At 39.8% G+C, this 22,461-nt stretch overlaps 2 protein-coding genes and 1 non-coding gene across 3 annotated transcripts in view; all 3 read left to right on the top strand.

The window, feature by feature from the left end:
• Positions 1–567: 567 nt before the first annotated feature.
• On the top strand, positions 568–21,591 carry LOC138402613 (uncharacterized). The gene is made up of 4 exons (XM_069499938.1): positions 568–756; positions 10,542–12,149; positions 16,438–16,542; positions 21,439–21,591. The coding sequence occupies exons 1-4, from the start codon at positions 568–570 to the stop codon at positions 21,589–21,591; spliced, it is 2,055 nt and encodes a 684-aa protein (XP_069356039.1).
• On the top strand, positions 15,716–15,834 carry LOC117984133 (5S ribosomal RNA). The gene has a single exon (XR_004673774.1). It is a non-coding gene; the product is annotated as a 5S ribosomal RNA (ribosomal RNA).
• The window catches only part of LOC117983715 (mucin-2), a 45,874-nt gene continuing 44,960 nt past the window's right edge, over positions 21,548–22,461 (top strand). Inside the window, exon 1 of the mRNA XM_034970326.2 lies at positions 21,548–21,743. The gene's annotated coding sequence lies outside the window, so the exon portion shown is untranslated. The remainder of the gene's footprint in view (positions 21,744–22,461) is intronic.

The raw sequence follows: 22,461 nt of genomic DNA, 5'->3' as shown, positions 1-22,461 counted from the left end.
ACCAAGTGGAACAACACACAATATAACTCGGCAAAGGTGCATTTAATAGTAACTTGATTGATGTTTATTAGAGGGGGGCATTTAATTTAACCCAACGCACCAACTTTACAATAGCACTGCCGAAATCACCAACTCTCTCTATCGTTAAAGCAATAAGGACTATTTTACTTTACTTTCAAATAACCTACGGGTAAAAGCATGGTTGTATAGTTTAAACTGTATATTACTAATGTCAGTAGATATGTCGGTTCGGATGTTGACGTGAGAATTCCTTATGCAATGAGCCGATATCGATGTAATTGCATCTGCGTTACAAATATATTGCGAATTTCATTAGTTACCTTTGTACCGATTATAAAACACTTTTAGATTCAGGGGGGGAAAATTTCCGAATTCTTTTAAAAAAATATTTCTCTCTTATAGGTACCTTTTTCGAGTTCCTCGTTGAAGGAATGTGGTTCATAAAAGTAAATAATGTCTCAGAAAACATAATAGTACCTAGTGTAGGTATCTATTCAAAGTGCGGTGCGATGCGGTGCAGTGTGTTGCGCTGCGTTGTGGTGCGGTATGGTGCGGTACGCTGCGCTGCGGTGCGGTGTGGTGCGGTACGCTGTGGTTCGGTGCGATGCGATGCGATGCGATGCGATGCGGTGCGGTGCGGTGCGGTGTAGTGTGGTGTGGTGCGGTGCGCTGAAGTGCGGTTCGGTGCGGTGCAGTGCGGTGCATTGTGCTGCGCTGCGCTGCAGTACGCGAAGTGTGAGTCGGACTCGCACATGAAGGGTTCCGTAAGTAACCTAAAAGAAATAACACTTTTATTTATTTTTTAATTTTCACGCTGGTTATTTTGAAATTTTTATTATTCGTTATTATAGTTGTAGTAGAAATACACATTCTGTGAAAATTTCAACTCTTCACCTATTACAACGGTTCACGGGACACAGCCTGCTGACAGACAGACGAATGGTCGGATGGACAGGATAATAGGGTCCCGTTGGCACCGTTCGGATACGGAACCCTAAAAATATCTTCGTTATTATTATTATGTTCACTTCTTGAAATTGACTTTCTGCGAGTGTTATTCTTCGCATCAAACTTCATTATTTCAATTAGGTAGGTACCTCTAGGATCACAAAAACTTCTTAAGTAATTACTGGTGCTGCTTTTCAGTTTTTTTTTTGCCTTGATGATCCTAATCCTAATCCTAATCCTAATATACTTATTATAAATGTGAAAGTGTGGATGTTTGGATGTTTGTTACTCAATCACGCAAAAACGGCAGAACGGATTTGGATGAAATTTGGAATGGAGATAGATTATACCCTGGATTAACACATAGGCTACTTTTTATCCCGGAAAATCAAAGAGCTCCCGCGGGATTTTAAAAAACCTAAATCCACGCGGACGAAGTCGTGGGCATCAGCTAGTAAAAAAATAACTTTAATCTGTACCTACCGTACCATACTAATATAATAATGCGAAACTGTGTCTGTCTGTTTGCTAGCTTTTCACGGCCCATCCGTTCAACCGATTTTAATGAAATTCGGTACAGAGATAGCTTGCATCCCAGGGAAGGACATATAATACTTTTATCCCGGAAAATCAGAGAGTTCCCACGGGATTTTTAAAAACTTAAGTCCACGCGGATGAAATCGCGGGCATTATCTAGTATTAAATAAGTCAAACTAATAGCAAATAACGGTAAGCCCCCCGTGGCAGTAATTGCAACACAAAGACAGACGGACAACTCAATTTGATGTTAGTGCAAACAGTGACGCGCGCTGTGTGGGTGCAGCGACGCCGGGCGACGCCGCCTGCGGATGGGTGGGCGAAGGTACAGTCCGTTCGAAAGGATAGGGTGCGATGTATTCGAATATGCGCTCGTTCGTTTTAAAATTCTTTTTTTTTAAATTTAGATAAAAGTTAGCCGTTGACTGCAATCTCACCTGGTGGTAAGTGATTTACTTTCGACGCGTCGAACCTATTGGTAGTGGTAAATTCTTTTGATTTTTTAGGGTTCCGTACCTCAAAAGGAAAAACGGAACCCTTATAGGATCACTTTGTTGTCTGTCTGTCTGTCTGTCTGTCAAGAAACCTACAGGGTACTTCCCGTTGACCTAGAATCATGAAATTTGGCAGGTAGGTAGATCTTATAGCTGACATTTGGGGAAAAATCTGAAAACCGTGAATTTAGGGTTAGATCACACAAAAAAAATGTGGTCATGAACTAATAATTAGTATTTTCATTTTTCTAAGTGAGTGACCATATCAAGTGGGGTATCATATGAAAGGTCTTCACCTGTATATTCTAAAACAGATTTTTATTTATTTTTATACGTGGTTTTGAATTATCGTGCAAAATGTCGAAAAAATACGACTGTAGTACGGAACCCTCATTGCGCGAGCCTGACTCGCACTTGGCGGGTTTTTTTGACTTACTTGAACAAAAATATATTCTATTCTATTTGATTCTATTTCACGCCACCAATGTGTGACCTATCTACAGCATGGGGTTGAAACGGTATTCAAAACATTACATCAAAAGCAAACAATTACCTAGGTATTCAGTACGCGGCAGAAAGTGATGTACATCGGCTTTTAGAATGACATTTCGGCTTTGTAGAGCGTTGTCTCTGTCACCCATACCTATACAGACAGAGACAATGCTCTACAAATCTGCTATCTCCTTCTAAATTTCGGGTTACATTATTTTCTGCCGCGCACTGTAAGTAGTCTTGATCTTGATTAGATTGATCTTTTGAGAGATGATGGTAAGTGATTGTATTCATCACAAGAACACAAGGGCTCATTTAAATTTGGTTTTACAGCTAAAGTTGCTTATAGAATAGGTACCAAAAAATTTGTCTTTATAAAATGCGAAGCGTGCACCGTTTGTAAGCGTGCGTGGTGTACGCACACGCCTTAGGGCCGGTGCACACCCGCTGTGTTAATGAGCTTGCGAACAGAACAGCAAACAGATATTAGAGGATTACCCGCCACGCGCCGCCGCCCGCCCCTGCCGCCCGCCCTCCGCCGCCCGCCCTCCGCCGCCCGCCGCGACCTAACACGACACACGTGCGCGAGGTGCAGCTATAATAATATAGTGCAATGGGAACATTCTATAATTGATTTTCTTATCCTAGAAGAAAGAAAGAAAGAAAGAAAACTAGTTTATTCATCTTATGCCTAAGGTAGGTACAAACAAACTTAAAATTAATGGTTAGTAGGTAGTAGTTAGTAGATAATAAGAAGTATTTAATAATTAATTTAATCTAAAATTAGTTCTTGCACCCACTTGGCACAAGATGAAATGGCCCCAGCTCAGCATTAATGCTGCAGGTTTTAAGAATAAAACCTGAGCGCTGGTATTCTGCTGGGACCAACAAGAGTGACGTGCACGAGCTTAACAGTTCGCTCACCAACTAGCTAAGGTGAATATCTAGGCAAGAGTGAATAGTCATCTTCTAGGCAAGACCTCATCATTGCTCTGTTTCTCAGGTAGGTACGTCAAGCGCCAGCCTGTCTCACAATAAAAAACCGGCCAAGTACGAGTCAAGCTCGCGCAACGAGGGTTCCGTACTACAGTCGTATTTTTTCGACATTTTGCACGATAATTCAAAAACTATGATAACTACATAAAAATAAATAAAAACCTGTTTTAGAATGCACAGATGAACCCCTTTCAAACGATACCCGAATACGAACCCGATTCGAACCGATCCGATACGAACGGTACGATTGTCTGGTGGGAGGCTTCGGCCGTGGCTAGTTACCACCCTACCGGCAAAGCCGTGCCGCCAAGCGATTTAGCGTTCCGGTACGATGCCGTGTAGAAACCAAAGGGGTATGGGTTTAATAAAAACTGCCATACCCCTTCCAGGTTAGCCCGCTATCATCTTAGACTGCATCATCACTTACCACCAGGTCGGATTGCAGTCAAGGGCTAACTTGTATCTGAATAAAAAAAAAAAACCCCACTTGATATCTTACTTCGAAAATTGAAAATACTAATTTTTAGTTCATGACCACAATTTAATTTTTTTTGTGTCATGTAACCACAAATTCACGGTTTTCAGATTGTTCCTCTAATGTCTGCTATAAGACCTACCTACCTGCCAAATTTCATGATTTTAGGTCTACGGGACCCTGTAGGTTTCTTGACAGACCGACAGACAGACAGACAACAAAGTGATCCTATAAGGGTTCCGTTTTTCCTTTTCAAGTACGGAACCCTAAAAAGCCCACATCATACAGGAACGACTCACATAGGCTTTCACGCAAACGCACAGAACTCCGAAAAGTTAGAGGTGCGTGCCCGGGATCGAACCCCCGACCTCCCATTAGAAGGCGGATGTCCTAACCACTAGGCTATCACGACTTTTTATCTTTTATCAACTTACCGTGATATCAGTAGCCTTATTATAAATGCGTAAGTGTGTTTGTTGGTTGGTTTGTTGGATTGTTGGTTGCTCCTTCAATCACGTCGCAACGGTGCAACGGATTGACGTGATTTTTTGCATGGGTATAGATAAAGACCTGGAGAGTGACACAGGTTACTTTTTATCCCGGTAAATCAAAGAGTTCCCACAGGATTTCTAAAAACCTAATTCCACGCGAACGAAGTCACGGGTATCAGCTAGTTACTTAGTAATTCACTATGCAAGTGCTTGCATCGTGAGGAACCAGCGATCAGTGACAGACGCACAGACGCACAGACACACTGCACAGAGCACTTCGTCAGCAAGCCTCGGTGCGAGCAGGTAAGTAACAAGTACTGTATCGATTGTCCGTAATGAAAGGTCCCGGAGCGCTCACTGCCAGATACGCTGCTTGCAGCTGCCCCAGCGATAATATAAGTACAACTACAGCGCGACAAGGCTATCTTGGCGCGTGGCGAAAATCAGAACTAACGTTGCCGTCAAGTGTCCCCTTTGTTCTTCTTTTTAATCGACTTCAAAAAAAGGAGGAGGTTCTCAATTCGTCGGAATCTTTTTTTTTATTTTTTTATTTTTTTATTTTTTATTTTTTATGTATGTTCCCCGATTACTCGAAGACGCCTGAACCGATTTTGAAAATTCTTTTTTTGTTTGAAAGGGTATACTTCAAAGTTGGTCCCATTTAAATTTGGTGAAGATCTGATGAACATCTTCGAAGATAGATAGATACTGGAACTCCTCAACGGATAAGAGTAAATTGCTCGCGATCAGTGTAATAGCTTAGTAAACAGTAGATTTTTAACCAGGCATAGCATAATTCCATGGGGCCACTAAAAATTGTGAAATAAAAATTTTTTACAAAAAAAATAAAAACCGACTTCGATACAAAAACACTAAAAATTGAAAAATTATTTAATTTATTACCGAATATATTATGTAACCAATATTGCTATTTTCAACTTTCAAAGTAAGATTACTATACCAAGTGGGGTGTCATATGAAAGGGCTTTACTTGTACATTCCAAAACAGATTTTTATTTATTTTTAGGCATAACAGTTTTTGATTTATCGTGCAAAATGTCTGTTTTGGAATGTACAAGTAAAGCCCTTTCATATGAAATGAAATGATTTGAAATCATTTCATTTCATTTCAAATCATTTCATTTCAATTCTAGGCATAACAGTTTTTGATTTATCGTGCAAAATATCGATAAAATACGATTGTAATACGGAACCCTCAGTGCGCGAGTCTGACGGTTTTTTTATAATCACTAAAATCGTAATAGTATAAAAGTCAAAAATTTGGTGAAAAACAAAGTGTAAATGCATCCTCCTTGTCCCTGCGCCTCCAACACAGACCTCCCACGCTCCATTGTCCGTCGCTGCGAGGACTGAAAGATAAAAGATACAGATAAAAGAAAAGAAAAGAAAAGAGTAGTAAGTAACCGGAAGCGGCCGGCGCGCCGCACGGTAGCGCAGCGAGGCCGCAATTAGCGGACACACGCGAGATCGGCTGTGAACTGTACCTCGCGTACAGGCGGCTCCGAATTCGTACTCCCATCTCTACCCATATTACAAAACTAGTGCTTTCCCGTGCTTTCGTGATTCCTTTCGTCAAAGGTTGCCTGGAAGAGATCGCTTTAGCGATAAGGCCGCCTTTGCATGCTACATCTATTAGAATAAGATCCTGTATAGTGTTTTTTCAATGTTTACTTTGTGTTGTGTGCAATAAAGTGTCAATAAATAAAAATAAATAAAACTAGCTTATGCCCACGACTTCGGCCGCATGGACTACACAAATTTCAAACCCCTATTTCATCCCCTTAGGGGTTGAGGTTTCAAAAATCCTTTCTTAGCGGATGCCTACGTCTTAATAGCTATCTGCATGCCAAATTTCAGCTCTATCCGTCCAGTAGTTTGAGCTGAATGACTGACTTACTGACTGAACTATCAACATAGATCAGTCAGTCAGTCATTCAGTCAGTCAGTCAGTCACCTTTTCCTTTTATTTATTTAGATTATATCAATGATAACATAACAGGAGCACCCTGTATGGGTATGAGCCGTGTGCGCACGCTCGGCGGGTGTTTTCACACGTCTGGCGCGGTTGGGAACTTTCCTATGTGTATCACGACAACACCCCCTTTTGTACACGTCGGGAACATACAACGGAAAATTTCGAAATGTAGGACATACAGTTATAGTCCGTACAAAATGACTCCTCACACGCCATTTTAAATCTATGAGTCAACTGCCATGTCAAAAGAACGGTTCGCCTTTAAAATAAGGACTAAATCGTACTTTTGACATGAAAATTGACACACAAAGTTAAAATAGCGGGTAAGGAGTTAAATTTTACGGGTCACCTCTCAGAATGTGAAGGGTTTAACTTTAGGCAATAGTCCACCACGCTGGCCAAATGAGAATTGCACACAATTTTGAGAACATTTTTTTTTATTCATTATAGGCGCACGCTTGACCACGATCACACTTGATGGGAAGTGAAGTGATGATGTGGCCTAAGATCTGACGCATTTTCCTAGAAGGTGCCTATTCAGTCTTGGAAAACATTATGGAAAACTCTGTCATGCAGATTTCCTTACGATATTTTTTTACCGTTAAAGCAAGTGATATTTAATTGCTCAAAACGCACATAACTCCGAGCAGTTAGAGGTGCGTGACCGGGATCGAACCCCCGACCTCTCGAATAAAAAACTACTATAAAAAAACTATAATGCATAAAAATAAATAAAAATCTGTTTTAGAATGTACAGGTAAAGACCTTTCATATGATACCCACTTGGTGTATAAAACTTAAGTACATTACATACCTACTTTAAAAGATATGTCTTACTTTAAAAGTTAACAATACTAATATTGGTTCATGAACACATTTTATGTGACGTACCTAACCACAAATTCACGGTATTCGGATTTATTCCTTTACTTGTGATATAAGACCTACCTATACTTACCTACTTACCAAATTTCATGATTCTAGGGCAACGGGAAGCACCCTATAGGTTTTCTAGACAGATACGACGGACAGACGGACAGACTGACAGACAGACAACAAAGTGTTCTTTTTTCCTTTTGAAGTACGGAGCCCTAAAAAAATTAATAAAATCTTGGAAAGGCTAATGTCCAGCAGTGGACGCATACAGGCTGATGGAATGGAACGGAAAAATAATCTCCCAATAAACGGGTAGTCATACAATCAGATTTCCAAATAATACACGTATTTAAGCTGTTATACGATACGGGTACGTATGGGCTATGGGCAGTGGCGTGCAAGTTATAGAGGCATAAATGCACTGCTTACCCCAGTTGTAATAGCTCAATGCATATTTTACATGACCTGCTAGTAAACAGGTTCCTACCTAACTAGTGCCTACCCTGGCTTCAAACCCTGTGCACGCCACTGGCTATGGGTATGTTCGGCGGGTGCCGACGGAGCACCATAAGTCGCGAGGGTGTGACCCCATGTGACCCCCGCCTCGCAAATCCGCCGCGTGATTTAATATTAATGATGTTTTAACCTTAGTGATTTATACCACGTGGTGCAAGAACACGGCACAAGAGATCGCAGTGTTCATCTAGCAACAAATGTTGGGATATATTCTTAGTTCAATGTGGCTCTACGACTTGAGAAGTTGGTATCTTTAAAATAGAAGCATTAAATGGATGATTCCTTGTATATCTACTAGCCTTGTAGGCTACGCGAATTCGCGCACCATTGGCATAAGAGGCGAAGCAGCTTGGAGCGTACAGATGCCAGGCCGGCACCACGGAGGAGCAGCATCGGGGATCTCAGCTGTGCTAGTGACGTCTAGCGTCCAAGGGAGAGAGTGAGCATAAGGGACAAGGAAGAGACAAAATAATTTGTAAGGGAGTCAAGCCCCGGGAAAACGCCAAGAGCAAGTACCGAACGGGCGCCCTCCCGCGATTTGGCCCATATAACCGAGAGGTTGGTGGGGCCCTGGGAGGTGGAGGGGGCCTTGTAGGCTCTGTATACTTGTTACTTATACCTACCTACATTATTATTACTAATTATTTGCCATAACATAACTAGACAGGTACACAATCATTAAAATCGTCTTGACTAAGCGACTCTCGTGGTCCCACACTATAAATGGCTCGAACAGCCCTCTTCTGCAGCACAAAAATAGAATTTATATCAGCAGCATTACCCCATAATAATATATTTATTGGAGTATGACATAATGCTGTGAAAGTAACTAAAATACACTAATCTCTCCGTTTCTGTCTGTCAACTAGCGAATCTTTTTAACCGCATATGCAGCAGAACTAAGTCTGTTCAACTTCAACGGTGTATTTGTCCAACTAGAAGCCTCCATCAGCTCTCCAGCAACACTCAGCGAAGTCCTCGCTGATCTGAGCAGCCTGCTTGGATGTTAGAGCGAGTGCGGCAGGCTGGAGTGACCCGGCAGGGGTCTAAGTGTGGAAAAGAAAGCCAGGAAGGAAGAAGAAAGAATAAAACACTTTCAATGTGTCTAGTACCCGCTGTCGCTCATGGCGTGGTCCCGGCGGGTCCCGACAGGCCCCAGTTTTGTTTATTGCTAATAAGGCGTCGTAAGCCATCCCGCGATATTGTGTACCTATCTTGCGGGACTGCCGCGCAATTTTATGTGGATACGTTTAATTTTACTAGCTGTTAGCTTGAGCCCCGCTTTTTATCAAACTAGGGATACTAGAAAAATAAAAGCTTGTAATTTTCATTTTATTTCCTTCACCTGATGGAAAGTAATTAATACATACATGGTGTAACGAGAACGCTGGCAAAAACGAAGACAGTTGATAGTACTGATACCACAAAAAACACGAAATAATATATAAAAAATCCTATAGTTTTTTAAAAGTTTACGATATATTGCAAATAAAACATCTGTATGACGCTAGAGATCAACGAACGTTGCGTAAGTAGGCCACTCGGAGTCAATATGTCGTAGGTGGGGCATTGACCCGAGTTTTGCACGCCATATCATGATTGTGGGTTTGAAAAATGCTAAATCACTAAAACTACAAAATGAGGCAAACGGTCATTGGTAGGTACCTATTGGATTGTGCTTAGGTAATAAGTATAACAAATATGTTAAGTTTTTGCTAGCGTTCTGGTAGCAGCCTGTATAACCTAAAATGAGAAGCGCTTGTCTAGGTTCTAGAAGACACGAATGAACATTTCTATAGAGATATTATATTGGAAATTTTGCATTACACAAAGATAGAAACAGCCTAAAATACCTGTCACGATCATAGACTTATATAGGTACCTATTACTTCGTAAGGACAAGGCCATTGAACAAGCAAAATGGCCCGACTCATTGGTCCTAAAATGTTTATTTAGCACCAATGCAACCTCAGTGACGCTGGTAAGACGTGGCGCTGATTTATTTGGTTCCAAAACCGCTTGTTCGCTTGGGCATATCTTGTCATTTATATCGATGATTCACGAACCTATAAGAAAGATAGTAACAGCCTGAAATACCTGTCAAGATGGTCAAAATAGTTCAATCTTAACCACGCCTAGATATTTTGGAAAGCTGCACAAACCAGCACACAGCCTCCGACCACCAAGCCCAACACGTGTCGAAACTAAGTATTTAGTTAAGAAATCCAATGTATTCCACTATTTACACAAGAAATAGCATCTGTTTGTAATTTCAAACAATTCGTGCGCGGAGCTCTTAACACCCGCGTCACGCGGCGAGCGGAGCGGGGCGGAGCGGGGCGGAGCGGAGGTGCGAAGAGGACGCTCAAATAAAAAGCGCAAACACAGAATACAGAACATTGGAACCGGAGCAACGCCTGTGCCTCTAGACTAGCGATGGGCAAGATTGCTAATTTAAATTATTTTCATTTGATGAAATTATTTTTTTCTTCACAGTGATTTCACATGCGATTTTTCACGGAAAGTGATTTTTCAATTTTTGCACACACCATTGTTCTCTACATCAAAACCACGAACATTATGATCAAGATCAATAGCGCCGATATTTCCTAGATTGGTTTTCACGGAAGGTGAAATTTGTTTTTCGTGAAACGTTACGCTAATAAAACTGTAGATGTTTTTCTCTTTCTAACAAGCAGGGATTCTCCTGGGAACTCCTGGATCCTTTGATCAACGGAATCGAAGAGAGAGGCGTATATTGCCAGGCGTTCGCCGACGATGTCGTTCTGGTGTTCTCCGGACACTCAGTCCCAAAAATAGAAGAGCAGGCTGATCGGGTCCTGGACTATGTGTATGAGTGGGGAGTGCAAAACAAATTAAAATTTGCACCGCACAAAACCAGCGCAATGGTCATAACTAAGAAATTAAAATATGACACCCCACGCATACACATGGCGGGTGCAATGATTGGCCTGGAAGAACAAATAAAAATCCTAGGGCTGATCATAGACAGAAAGTTGACATTTAACAGCCATGTTAAATATATTTGCACAAAAGTGCTAAATATTTACAAGCCTCTGTCTAGATCAGCCAAAATAAACTGGGGACTGAGATCGGAGATCATCAGGACGATCTACGTCTCGGTAATAGAGCCCATAGTGCTCTATGCAGCAAGCGTCTGGGCTACAGCCGCGCAGAAGCTGACCATTCAGAAGCACCTCAATGCCGTGCAAAGAGGGTTCGCTCAAAAAATCATAAAATCATATAGAACAGTGTCACTTCCCGCGGCTCTAGCCCTGGCCAGGCTACTTCCTCTAGATCTAAGGGTGCAAGAAGCAGCAAGACTGTATAGAGCAAAGAGAGGAAAACAACAAGATGTGTTAGGAGACAGATTGGTAGAGACAAAGAAGTGTTTTTTGGATGCTCTCCACCCTGCGCAAGAGATAGGCATTAACTACGCTAAACTAGAGGACATATCGGATCCCTCTGTTGGGAAGAGCGACCGGGAAGGGCTGCAAATATTCACGGATGGTAGCAAGATCGGCGGCAAGGTCGGCGCAGCTCTGGTGTACTGGAGAGATGGTATAGAAACCGGAAAAAAGAAATTCCTCTTGGAATCGTACTGCTCAGTATACCAGGCCGAAATGTATGCGCTGTACCGAGCCACCGATGTTGCTATAAAATGTAAAGATAAGCAGATAAACATTTACAGTGACTCAAAATCATCTTTGGAAACTATTCAAAATTTAAAATCTTATCACCCATTGGCATTCGAAATTAGACAAAATTTGAAAAAATTAAAAGATAAACAAAAAATAATCAGACTCTTCTGGATTAGGGCTCACGTCGGGGTCGAGGGCAATGAAAGAGCCGACCAGTTAGCTAAAGAAGCAGCAATAACTAAAAAGACAGCCCCCGACTACGACGCGTGCCCTATATCCTTTGTCAAAAGACATATCAGATACGAAACCGTGAAAATTTGGCAACATAGATATGAAATAACTGAAAAGGCTGCAGTCACCAAGTCGTTCTTCCCAACAGTGGAAGGAGCTAATGCCATCTTGCGCAGGTTAACACTAACACCAGCTCTTGTTCAAGTGTTCAGTGGGCATGGCGGGTTTTCGGAGTACCTGCACAGGTTCAAGTGCAAGGAGGGTCCTGGCTGTGTCTGCGATGAGACTGTCGATGAGTCGATTTTACATCTACTCATCGACTGTCCGCAGCACAGCAGAATACGTGAGGACCTACACCAGCAAATACAAATAGAACTGTGCAGGGGCTCTATCCCCGCCATACTGGAGAGCAATGCAAGCCGGAAAATATTCTTAGAATTTTGCTTGAAAATTGCGAGAATAGTCATTGAAAGGAACAGAACCAGATAATAAAGGTCCAATGTTGTTTTATATTATAAGAATACATAAACTAACATGGACAGAAATTGCATGGTTCTGTTCCTTTCACCTTGCATAAAGTGACACTTCTGTCAACAAATAAAATTAAATAAATAAATTAAATAAGTAACAAATTAGCGTAATTCAAAATTTATAGTCTAAAAAAGTCTCTGACATCTTGTCAGGGGAGCGGTGACACTTGTCATAGCGACAAGTAAAAAAAAAAAAAAAAAAAAAAAAAAAAAAAAAAAAAAAAAAAAAAAAACAAGCAGGGATGTGAGTGTCCTAGCTCGCACGCTCTTTAGGTCGATGAACGTGTGCGCACGAAATTTAAACTGTTAAGTGGGATTGAATGTTATATTTTTCAAACTGTATGATTTTACTTCATGAATATTCATAGGATAATAACCTAAATAGCAATAATTGTTACATATGAAAAGGCATTTCCCGTGATTTTTAGGGTTCCGTACCTCAAAACGAAAAAAGGATCACTTTGTTGTCTTTCTGTCTGTCTATCTGTCCGTCGTGTCTGTCAAGAAACGTATAGGGTACTTTCCGTTGACCTAGAATCATGAAATTCGGCAGGTAGGTAGGTCTTATGGCACACTTTAGGGGAAAAATCCAAAAGCCATGAATTTATGGTTACATCCTAAAAAAAAAAATTAAAATGTGTTCATGAATAAATATTAGTAAGTATTTTCAACTTTCAAAGTAGATTAATATACTTAATTAATAGATGTCTTTACCAATACACTTGGTACCACCGCTAAAATGGGTATTTGAACTGTATCGAAATTTTGGAAAATACTTGTACCTAGCTCTATTTGGCAATGTGGTAGCTGTGTGTAACAAAGAGCAAACATCGTAGAGACGTTAAAACACTGTGTTGTCACGACTATGGTGATAATTGAGCGGCGCTCATTTAGTGCGGACTGCGCTCCTCCGCCCACCAACTATACCTACTTCTCTACAGGTAGGTTATATTATAGGTATCTATCAATTTGGGAAACGAGATGGACAACATTTGCCCCAGGCTGAACTATGCCTATCATGAACTTAATGTCACGACTGCAAAACAACATGCGACTTTTTTTTTCTTAAAACAGAAGATTTTACTAATAATAAATGGGACATATACTTATTATCATTAAATTAAAACTACCTGACTATTCATAAGCACTTTTAAAAAGTTTACATGAATAAAAAAACATTCTATTCTATTCTATTCTATCATCTCTGTAGGTACATTCTGGGGTACGCCTCGATACAATTTTTGTCCATCTCTTTTCAATTGGGTTATTGGTCTACATCAAAAATAAATTATTAAATAGAGGATCTTCCAAAATACTGTAAGCGTTCCGTTTTTCCTTTTAAGGTACGAAACCCTAAAAATTAAAATATCAATTACACAGACTTACCTACATGAATAAGGTAAATGAACTGATGAAAAAAAAAGTTATTTTCAAAATTTTCTTAAATCTACTATAGTAATTTTTCATATAATTTATACGGAAGCTCTAATCTAATAATAAAAAAACGCGAACAAAGCAAATACAATAGAATGGCGGGCGGTGGGCGCCCTCATCTAGCTCTAATGAATTTTCCGTGTTCCGGCAACAGACGCAGACAGAGACAGATGACGCGCTGTCTCCCGGGAGCAAGCCGCAGAGCACGGGATAAGTACCTACCCAACTTTGCTGAACTGCGAACATTACCCACCTACCCTTATCGGAATTTACTTATGTCGCGACAAATGAATAATTAACTGATTAAAAAAGTACATACAGCAAAGTAAAAGCTTGTAATTAGAAAAAAACCGGTCAAGTGTGAATCGGAGTCGCACACGAATTGTTCCGTACCATCGTACAAGAAAAATACTTCACTGTTTTCAGATTTTTAGGGTTCCGTACCTCAAAAGGAAAAACGGAACCCTTAGGATCACTTTGTTGTCTGTCTGTCTGTCAAGAAACCTACAGGGTACTTCCCGTTGACCTAGAATCATGAAATTTGGCAGGTAGGTAGGTTTTTTAATTATCGTGCAAAATGTCGAAAAAATACGACTGTAGTACGGAACCCTCATTGCGCGAGCCTGACTCGCACTTGGCCGGTTTTTCCCTTTACTTGTGCTATTAGAATTTCATGTAGGTACCTACCTACTAGAGAAGTGGGTACCTAGTACCTACCTACCCTACAGATTTTGATCCCCTTGACCGGTCTTGACAGACACGACAGACAGACAGAAAGACAAAAAAGTGATCCTATAAGGGTTCTTTTTTCCCTCTGATGATACGCTAACAGAACCCTAAAAGCACCTGCCATATTTAATTTTATTTTCAAAAAATTCATAGTTACTTAATTTACTTCTTCAAGGTGATAGATTACCGCGATCTATTTAATAAAATGGTTATTTGATTTCTTGGAGTTCTAGAACAGTTTTTATACAAAACTGCCGTTTGAGATCGCCTAATGTTTGTAGCAAATAGCAAATGACTATGGAATATTTAAGGAATAATTACCTCTGTTCTGAAACGAAATCTGAATCACATATCTTCTGAAACGCACTTGCAGAACGTTATTTTTTTTCTTTTAAAATTTCAAAATATTTTACATACCTGCTCGAATCGTCAAAATAAATCTATAGACTATAACACGTACCATTAATTAACTTTTTGTGTCAAATTTCATGACAAAAGTACGAATTTAGTCCTTATTTTACATGGATGAATCCTTATTTTGACATGACAGTTGACCCATAGAGTTAAAATGGCGCAAGAGGAGTCATTTTGTACGGACTATACTCAACTGCATTGCAACTGGTACGAGAGAAAAACATTTTCCAAGAGAAAAATTAGATTACACTCATAACATGCAACGCCATCTAGTTTTACGACCTGACTTCACTAAAACAAGCGCCATCTAGTTAAATGACAATTCACCACGTAGTCACATCTTCAAACCATGCATTGATGTCAGTTCCGAGATATTATAATGTATGACATGGCCCTGTATGTAGTTGAATGAGATAAACCTAGATTTAAACCAAATTTATAGTGTATACCATGTCGCCTCGAACGGTAACGTGATAAACAAATGGTCAATCTCCAGCTTTACAGTTTACACTCCTACCATGCATGGATGGTTGGACAACCTGGCTTCATTAAAATAAGCGCCATCTAGTTTAATAGCAAGGCACCACGTACTCACATGTTTTTCAAACCATGCATTGATGGCAAAAGTTGCTACCATATCGACCATTTAGTTCAGAGGTACTGTATAGATGGCCCTGTAATATTCTTTTTAGATAAAATTCTGCTGTAGATACACAAATTAGGTAAAGTCTCAACTTTAGCTTTATAAAATAACGAAGGTCTGGTTCGCGGTGGCTCTTAGTCTATTATTAATTTTGTGTATAGAATTATTATTATCATCAATGAAAATAGCAAAAGTAATATTTTGAATACTAATATTTTATTAGTGTAACTGCCAACGTCCATACCACGTTGAATACACCGGTTCTCGTTCGATCACCGAAGTTAAGCATCATCGGGCGCGGTTAGTACTTGGATGGGTGACCGCCTGGGAACACCGCGTGATGTTGGCTTTTTATTATAAAGAAGATATTTATTATTTTTTAGTTAGGTTATTTTCAAAATTGAAAAATTGTGGTATATCGTCGGATTTTTTTTTAGTTTGTTTTTTAATGGCAGAGCAATCGTGCTTTTTTTAAATTCCTGACGACTTGTTTTAAAACCTGCAAGCTCCAGTTCCCATGTAATTTGCTGCGAAGAACATTAATAATTACGAAAGTGCTACCATCAGTCATGTCTGCCTTTTCCGGGTATCTTTAAAACAAGAGTGAATATGCACCTTCTAGACAAACGCGTCCCATCTTAGGCCATCACACCATCACTTCCCATCAGGTGTGATCGTGGTTAGCGTGCGCCTATAAATCCATACTAATATTATAAATGTGAAAGTGTGTCTGTCTGTCTGTCTACTAGATTTTCACGGCCCATCCGTTCAACCGATTTTGATGGAATTTGGTACAGAGATAGCTTGCATCCCGGGGAAGGATATAGGCTTCTCTTTATCCCGGAAAATGAAAGAGTTCCCCCGGGATTTTTATAAACCTAAATCCACGCGTATGAAGTCGCGGGCATCAGCTAGTGAATAATAAAATAAAATAAACCCTTGATAATGATAGGTACTACCCGGGCAGTGCCTCCGGCGCACGCACTCCGCCTCGCGTCGCGCCTCGCCCTCGCCCTCGCCCTCGCCCTCGGGCAACGAAAGCTCTCACCAGTCACCGGTGAATGAATGAGTGAATGTACCGCCTTATGTAACCTCTGTTGTACCTACGTGCTACAAGCCTGTACTCTGAGACGGATTGTAATTTACGAGATAAGTGGGTACCATGGTACCGACGCTAATTACTGACGGTTGTAACGCGCATCAAGAACAGTTTTAACCTAACCTAACCAACACAAACACCTAAATAAAACGCCAAATATGACACTTATATTCTTTTTCCATTGCCTATAGCACAACTTTTACACTCAAACCTTTTTACGGTGGCCAACGTCTGACGCTATGTTTTTTTTCTCCCTTCTCCCACCAACATTCCAAAAAGCAAAAAGGTTCTTCAACAGCGCCTTTTCCGACATGTTTCTTTTTTTTAAATAACCCATATTACATCTCTGGATTCTAACATTTTGATCTGCCAGTAATAAATTCTTTATTTCTTCTTTTACTTATAATTAGACTATTCTAGTCATCTTTTTTCTTTTTTTCATTAAAAATTGAGCAAAAGCAATGTAGCTTACAGAGCTTACAGTACCTCAAAAGGAAAAACGGAACTCTTATAGGTGTACTACGAAGTAGTACTTAGAAATTCTTTGTCACTTCGTTGTCTGTCTGTCAAGAAACCTAGGTTGATAGGACTATAGCACACGTCGTAATGGGAAAAATCCGAAAACCGCGAATTTGAGGTTACATCACCAAAAAAATATGTGTTCATGAACAAATAATTAGTATTTTCAGCTTTCAAAGTAAGATTACTATACCAAGTGGGGTATCATATGAAAGGGATTTACCTGTACATTCTAAAACCGGATTTTTATTTATTTTTATGCATAATAGTTTTTAATTTATTGTGCAAAATGACAAAAAAATACGACTGTACTACGGAACCCTCAGTGCGCGAGTCTGACTTGAAAGTACACGCGTACACCTTTAAAATAAGGACTAAAAACAGAAATCGTACTTTTGACGTGATAGTTGACACATAAAGGTAAAATAGCGCATGAGAAATGATTTTGTACGCATCATACGCTAGTTTAAGAATAAAGTTAGTAAGCCAAAAGCCTTCGTTTCCATCAGTCCGCCCTGGAAGCAGCCGCTTACTAACTTACCCAAATCTCTTATCTTAATATTATAAAACAAGCAACACTACAAACTTGGAGCAAAGATATACTTGTTTAATATATTATCTTTGCTTGGAGTAAGTAAGGTAAGCTTTACCTTCAGACGAACAAAAGTGAAAAGCGGCTAACAGCCTCTCAAGTACCAATGAACAAGAGAGTAGCATGAATTGAGTAAGTAGGTATATACTATAGTGACGCAACCACGATTGGTAGGTAGGTAGGTACTTTTAGGTTAACACTTTGCGAATGCGAATTCGTATCGTGCCGTTAACCTAAAAGTGCCAATCAACTCTCTAAACTACTCAAACTCCTATTTTACCCCCTTAGGGGTTGAATTAAAAAAAAAACCTTTCTTAGTGGATGTCGAGTACCTACACATCATAATCTCTATATATAAAAATGAATCGCTAAATGTGTTGATGATCGCAAATCTCGAGAACAGCTGAACCGATTTTGCTTTTTTTTATAATATTCCTTGAAGTACGAGGATGGTTCTTAAGGAGAGAAAATTAAAAAAGAATGGAACTATTAGGCGGTACGAAGTTCGCCGGGTCAGCCAGTAAATATCTTTTTCTTTTTTTTTTTATTCAAATACAAGTTAGCCCTTGACTGCAATCTCACCTGGTGGTAAGTGATGATGCAGTCTAAGATGATAGCGGGCTAACCTGGAAGGGGTATGGCAGTTTTTATTAAACCCATACCCCTTTGGTTTCTACGCGGCATCGTACCGGAACACTAAATCGCTTGGCGGCACGGCTTTGCCGGTAGGGTGGTAACTAGCCACGGCCGAAGCCTCCCACCAGACCAGACCAGAAATTTAGAAATTATAAAATTCCAAACCCCTGCCAGGAATCGAACCCGGGACCTCCCACTATTAAGACCACAGCGCTCACCACTGCGCCAGGGAGGTCGTCAAGATCTGCATGCCTTTCAGCCCGATACGTCGAGTAGTTTGAGATGTGCACTGACAGATCAGTCACGTTGGCTATCAAGTCCATCGTGTGGTTTACTTGCTTAGGCTGTGGAAAAGTCAAACTCATTTACGATTTTGGCAAGTAATAAAATATAGATATTTCCATGTTCAGCGGAGAAAGCGGACGCTTTCACGGGCGGACGGAATTAGGAGGCGACAACTAATACATTATGCTAATCAATGGAATGACAACACTCAGATATCGGTTACGAGTTACGTGTGTTGCGCAAGCGCCCGGCGCGGGGGGGGCGCTGAAGAAAGCTGAGCTGAAGCCGAGCCGGACGCGTGCGTTTACCTACTTCGCGAAGGACGTACCTATATAGGTACTCGCAAAAACAAATGCAATGCAATATATTTCTTTTGGGGTTCCGTACCTAAAAAGGAAGCAAGTTTTGTTTGTCTGTCTTAAGTTATTGTTATCCCGGAAAAACGAAATTCTTTCTAATTTTATAGCTCAAAAATCAAAAGAAATACAACTAAATGATCAAACAAACCGACACTTGTTCACATGGTATTAGTTAACGACCTCACAAAACCGTGGGACGCAAGTCTCACCTCCCGCGGGAAGGAAATGTAAAAAACCAAAAAACCAGGTGAAGTGCGAGTCAGACTCGCTCACGACGGGTTCCGTACGATTGTACAAGATATCGCCATTTATCCTGCATACCTATTATGTGAATTAGGAAATGTTATTTTTTCCTGAACACATTTTTATTTTTTTTATTTTGTAAGGCTGTAACCATAAATTGAAGGTTTTCGGTTTTTCAGGGTTCCGTACCTCAAAAGGAAAAACGGAACCCTTATAGAACCCTACACTTTGTTGTCTGTCTGTCTGTCTGTCGGTCTATCAAGAAACCTACAGGGTACTTCCCGTTGACCTGGTATCATGAAATTTACAAGTAGGTAGGTCTTATAGCAGACATTCGGGGAAAAATTGGAAAACCATGAATTTGTGGTTACATCACACAAAAAAAATTAAATTGTGGTCATGTACTAATAATTAGTATTTTCAATTTTCGAAGTAAGATAAGTATATCAAGTGGGGAATCATATTATGAAAGGTCTTCGCATGTGGATTCTAAAACATATTTTTATTTATTTTTATGCATCATAGTTTTTGAATTATCGTACAAAATGTCGAAAATATACGACTGTAGTACGGAACCCTCATTGCGCGAGCCTGACTCGCACTTGGCCGGTTTTTTATCCTATACTTGTACTATAAGACCTACCTACCTGCCTTTCATGATTCTAAATCAACGGGAAGTTTTCTTGATAGACACGATGGGCAACAAAGTGATCCTATAAGGGTTCCTTTTTCTTTTGAGGTACAGAACCCTAAAAATGATTAAAATAAATATCACAAAAAAAGGGATGAGGGGACCCCACAGAATATTAATAAGTTTAGTCAGTAGCGTCACTGACTGCCAGACACTCAGATTTCATCATTTCAAAAAAAAGTATCTGGCAATGCCGGACGTGATTATTAATACTACTCCGAAGAAAATATAAAACAATTGACTTTATACGTAAGATTTGACGTAAAAAAATTTACACCTTTATTACCTGTTATCTCCCAAAGCCACCATTATCCAGACAAACGTTCAGCCCAGTGTTGGGGACAATACGCAGTGAAACTTTCAGCTTTTATGAAATAACGAAGGTCTGGCACGCGCTGGCTCTCTTTCTAATAGAGTTGATAGTGGTAATAGGTACTAGGTGTTAGTATAGTAGGGACTAAACTTTTCGATTGTTTGTTTTTGTGATGCAATTGGAATGTACTCGTAGCTCGTAAACATGCATGTCCATTGCTCATGAAGTCATGAAGTCATGAAGTCATGTAGGTATATCATCATCATCATCATCAACAGACAAGAGTTCCCACAGGATTTGTAGTAACCGAAACTTACGCGGACGAAATCACGGGCATCACCTAGTGGAGATACATAAATGTATTTTAATTTTTTTTAAAGAATATTAGCCAAGTTTATTATGCTGACTAATATTCCCCATTTCCCCTCCAACTAAGCGTAAAGCTTGAGCTAGGATTAAGTACGACAATAGTGCAACGGGTGAGGTTTGAACCGGCGACCTTTCGGATTGCAGTCCGCTCCTTTAACCGTAGAGCTATCGAGGCTCACCTGTATTATATATCAGTATATACCCTGGATTAACAAATAGGCTACTTTTTATCTCCCAAAATCGAAGAGTTCCCACGGGCTTTCACGGCCTCCTTCTACACGAGCAGCCTGTGGATCGATTACACGCAAAAGCAGTATAATGCCCTGCGTGTACAATATAATGATGCATTCAGGATGCTGATGGGGCTGCCCAGATTCTGCAGCGCGTCAGGTATGTTCGCCGAAGCGCATGTAGACTGTTTTTATACTACTATGCGGGCGCGGTGCACATCCCTGTTGCGTAGAGTCCGCTCCAGCCCCAACGGCCTCCTGAAGGTATTTTCTGACAGGATCGACTGCCAGTACTTGAATCACTGTTGTATGATTCACGTGCTGGCAAATCGATCCTGTCCTAATTTAAATAGTTATAGATTTTTTACTAACAAATAGGTTTAAGTTTCGTGTAATTACTAACACTAATATTAATAATTACTAACAATTAGGTTTAAGTTTCGTGTAATTACTAACACCAATATGATCCTTGTTGGTCGAAATAAAAACATTTTATTTTTTTATTTATTTATTTATTTATAAAAATAGTTAGTGTCGGACATCAGCAAATCTGTTGATGTAAACTAGATGTACTAACGACTAATTAGTAATTACTAACAGACGCGTATTTGTGATAGATCGTCTCGGTGATAGCCGGAGCCAGTAACCACCGCCAGCCTCTCACCGTGCCACCAGCCGCCTGGTGGTCGCTGCCACCAGTCCAAGCACGGCTGCGACGACGCTCGCACGCGGCACCAACACCAAACGGCACTAAACCTGCACCAAACTGACACTAAACAGACATTTCTACATGAAGTGATGAACCATTTTTGTTAAATGGAAAATGTGATTCAGTCATATGCGCTGATTTTTTTGTATTTTCCCGGATTTTTTTGAGTGAAAATTTTTGGAGTGGATCCGTGGTGGTTCAGTGATTCGAAAGGTGAGTTTTTTGTTCTTTTAAAATATAAGTACTTTATACTTAGTTTACTTTCCAAAGTATAAAGGTAACACAAGTAGGTACAACATAACTACCTACATAATATATAAACGTAAATAAAAATTTTTTTTGGTGTTTAATTATTTTAACTTAATTTATTTTCGGACTCAATAGCGTTGTTTTTTATACGACTGCCCAAAAAAGGTGAGTTATGTTTTCATCGTGCATGTATGTGAGTTTGTTTATTATACCATAACTTCTAAATGCCTGAACAGATTTGAATGTGTGGGTTGTCGTTAGAATCCTTACATCATCGCGAGCGACACTGGCTAAGTATACCTACATTTTAAAAAAAACAATACGGCGGTTGTATAGCGCCATTTTCAAATGTATTTTTTTACTTTTTAGTCTGTTGTTTGGTTTTAATTTTTTTTTATACGACTTATTTTCCGAATTTATACACTCTATTGCAACAAATTATAGAAACCGCGTGTTTGCAAGCGGCTTTCTTCTGTTAATTAATTTAATTTACGTCGATTAAAAATGAAGAAATTTTCTAAGTAATATTTCAACTTGATTTATTATCGGAACTTATCAATTTACTTTAATTTTTCCGGTACTTATTTCTTTGCGTACCAATTATGAAGTAGGTATTTTCAGGAATTCCAGTTTTTCCTAAAGGTGTAAAAATGTGTGCTGAATAAAATGTTCATATTAATTT

The sequence above is a fragment of the Maniola hyperantus genome, chromosome 7 (assembly GCF_902806685.2).
Source record: "Maniola hyperantus chromosome 7, iAphHyp1.2, whole genome shotgun sequence".
NCBI lineage: Eukaryota > Metazoa > Arthropoda > Insecta > Lepidoptera > Nymphalidae > Maniola > Maniola hyperantus.
Note: the sequence above shows the minus strand (reverse complement) of the source record. Positions and strands in the feature narration are given on the sequence as shown.

Bases quoted from the DNA above. Each gene is read 5' to 3' on its own strand.
- LOC138402613 (XM_069499938.1), top strand. From the start codon at position 568: ATGGTGCGGTACGCTGCGCTGCGGTGCGGTGTGGTGCGGTACGCTGTG. The intron at 757-10,541 runs GTGAGTCGGACT...TCTAACAAGCAG, and splicing joins TGCGCTGCAGTACGCGAAGT to GGATTCTCCTGGGAACTCCT. The intron at 16,543-21,438 runs GTGAATGAATGA...TATTTGTGATAG, and splicing joins AAAGCTCTCACCAGTCACCG to ATCGTCTCGGTGATAGCCGG.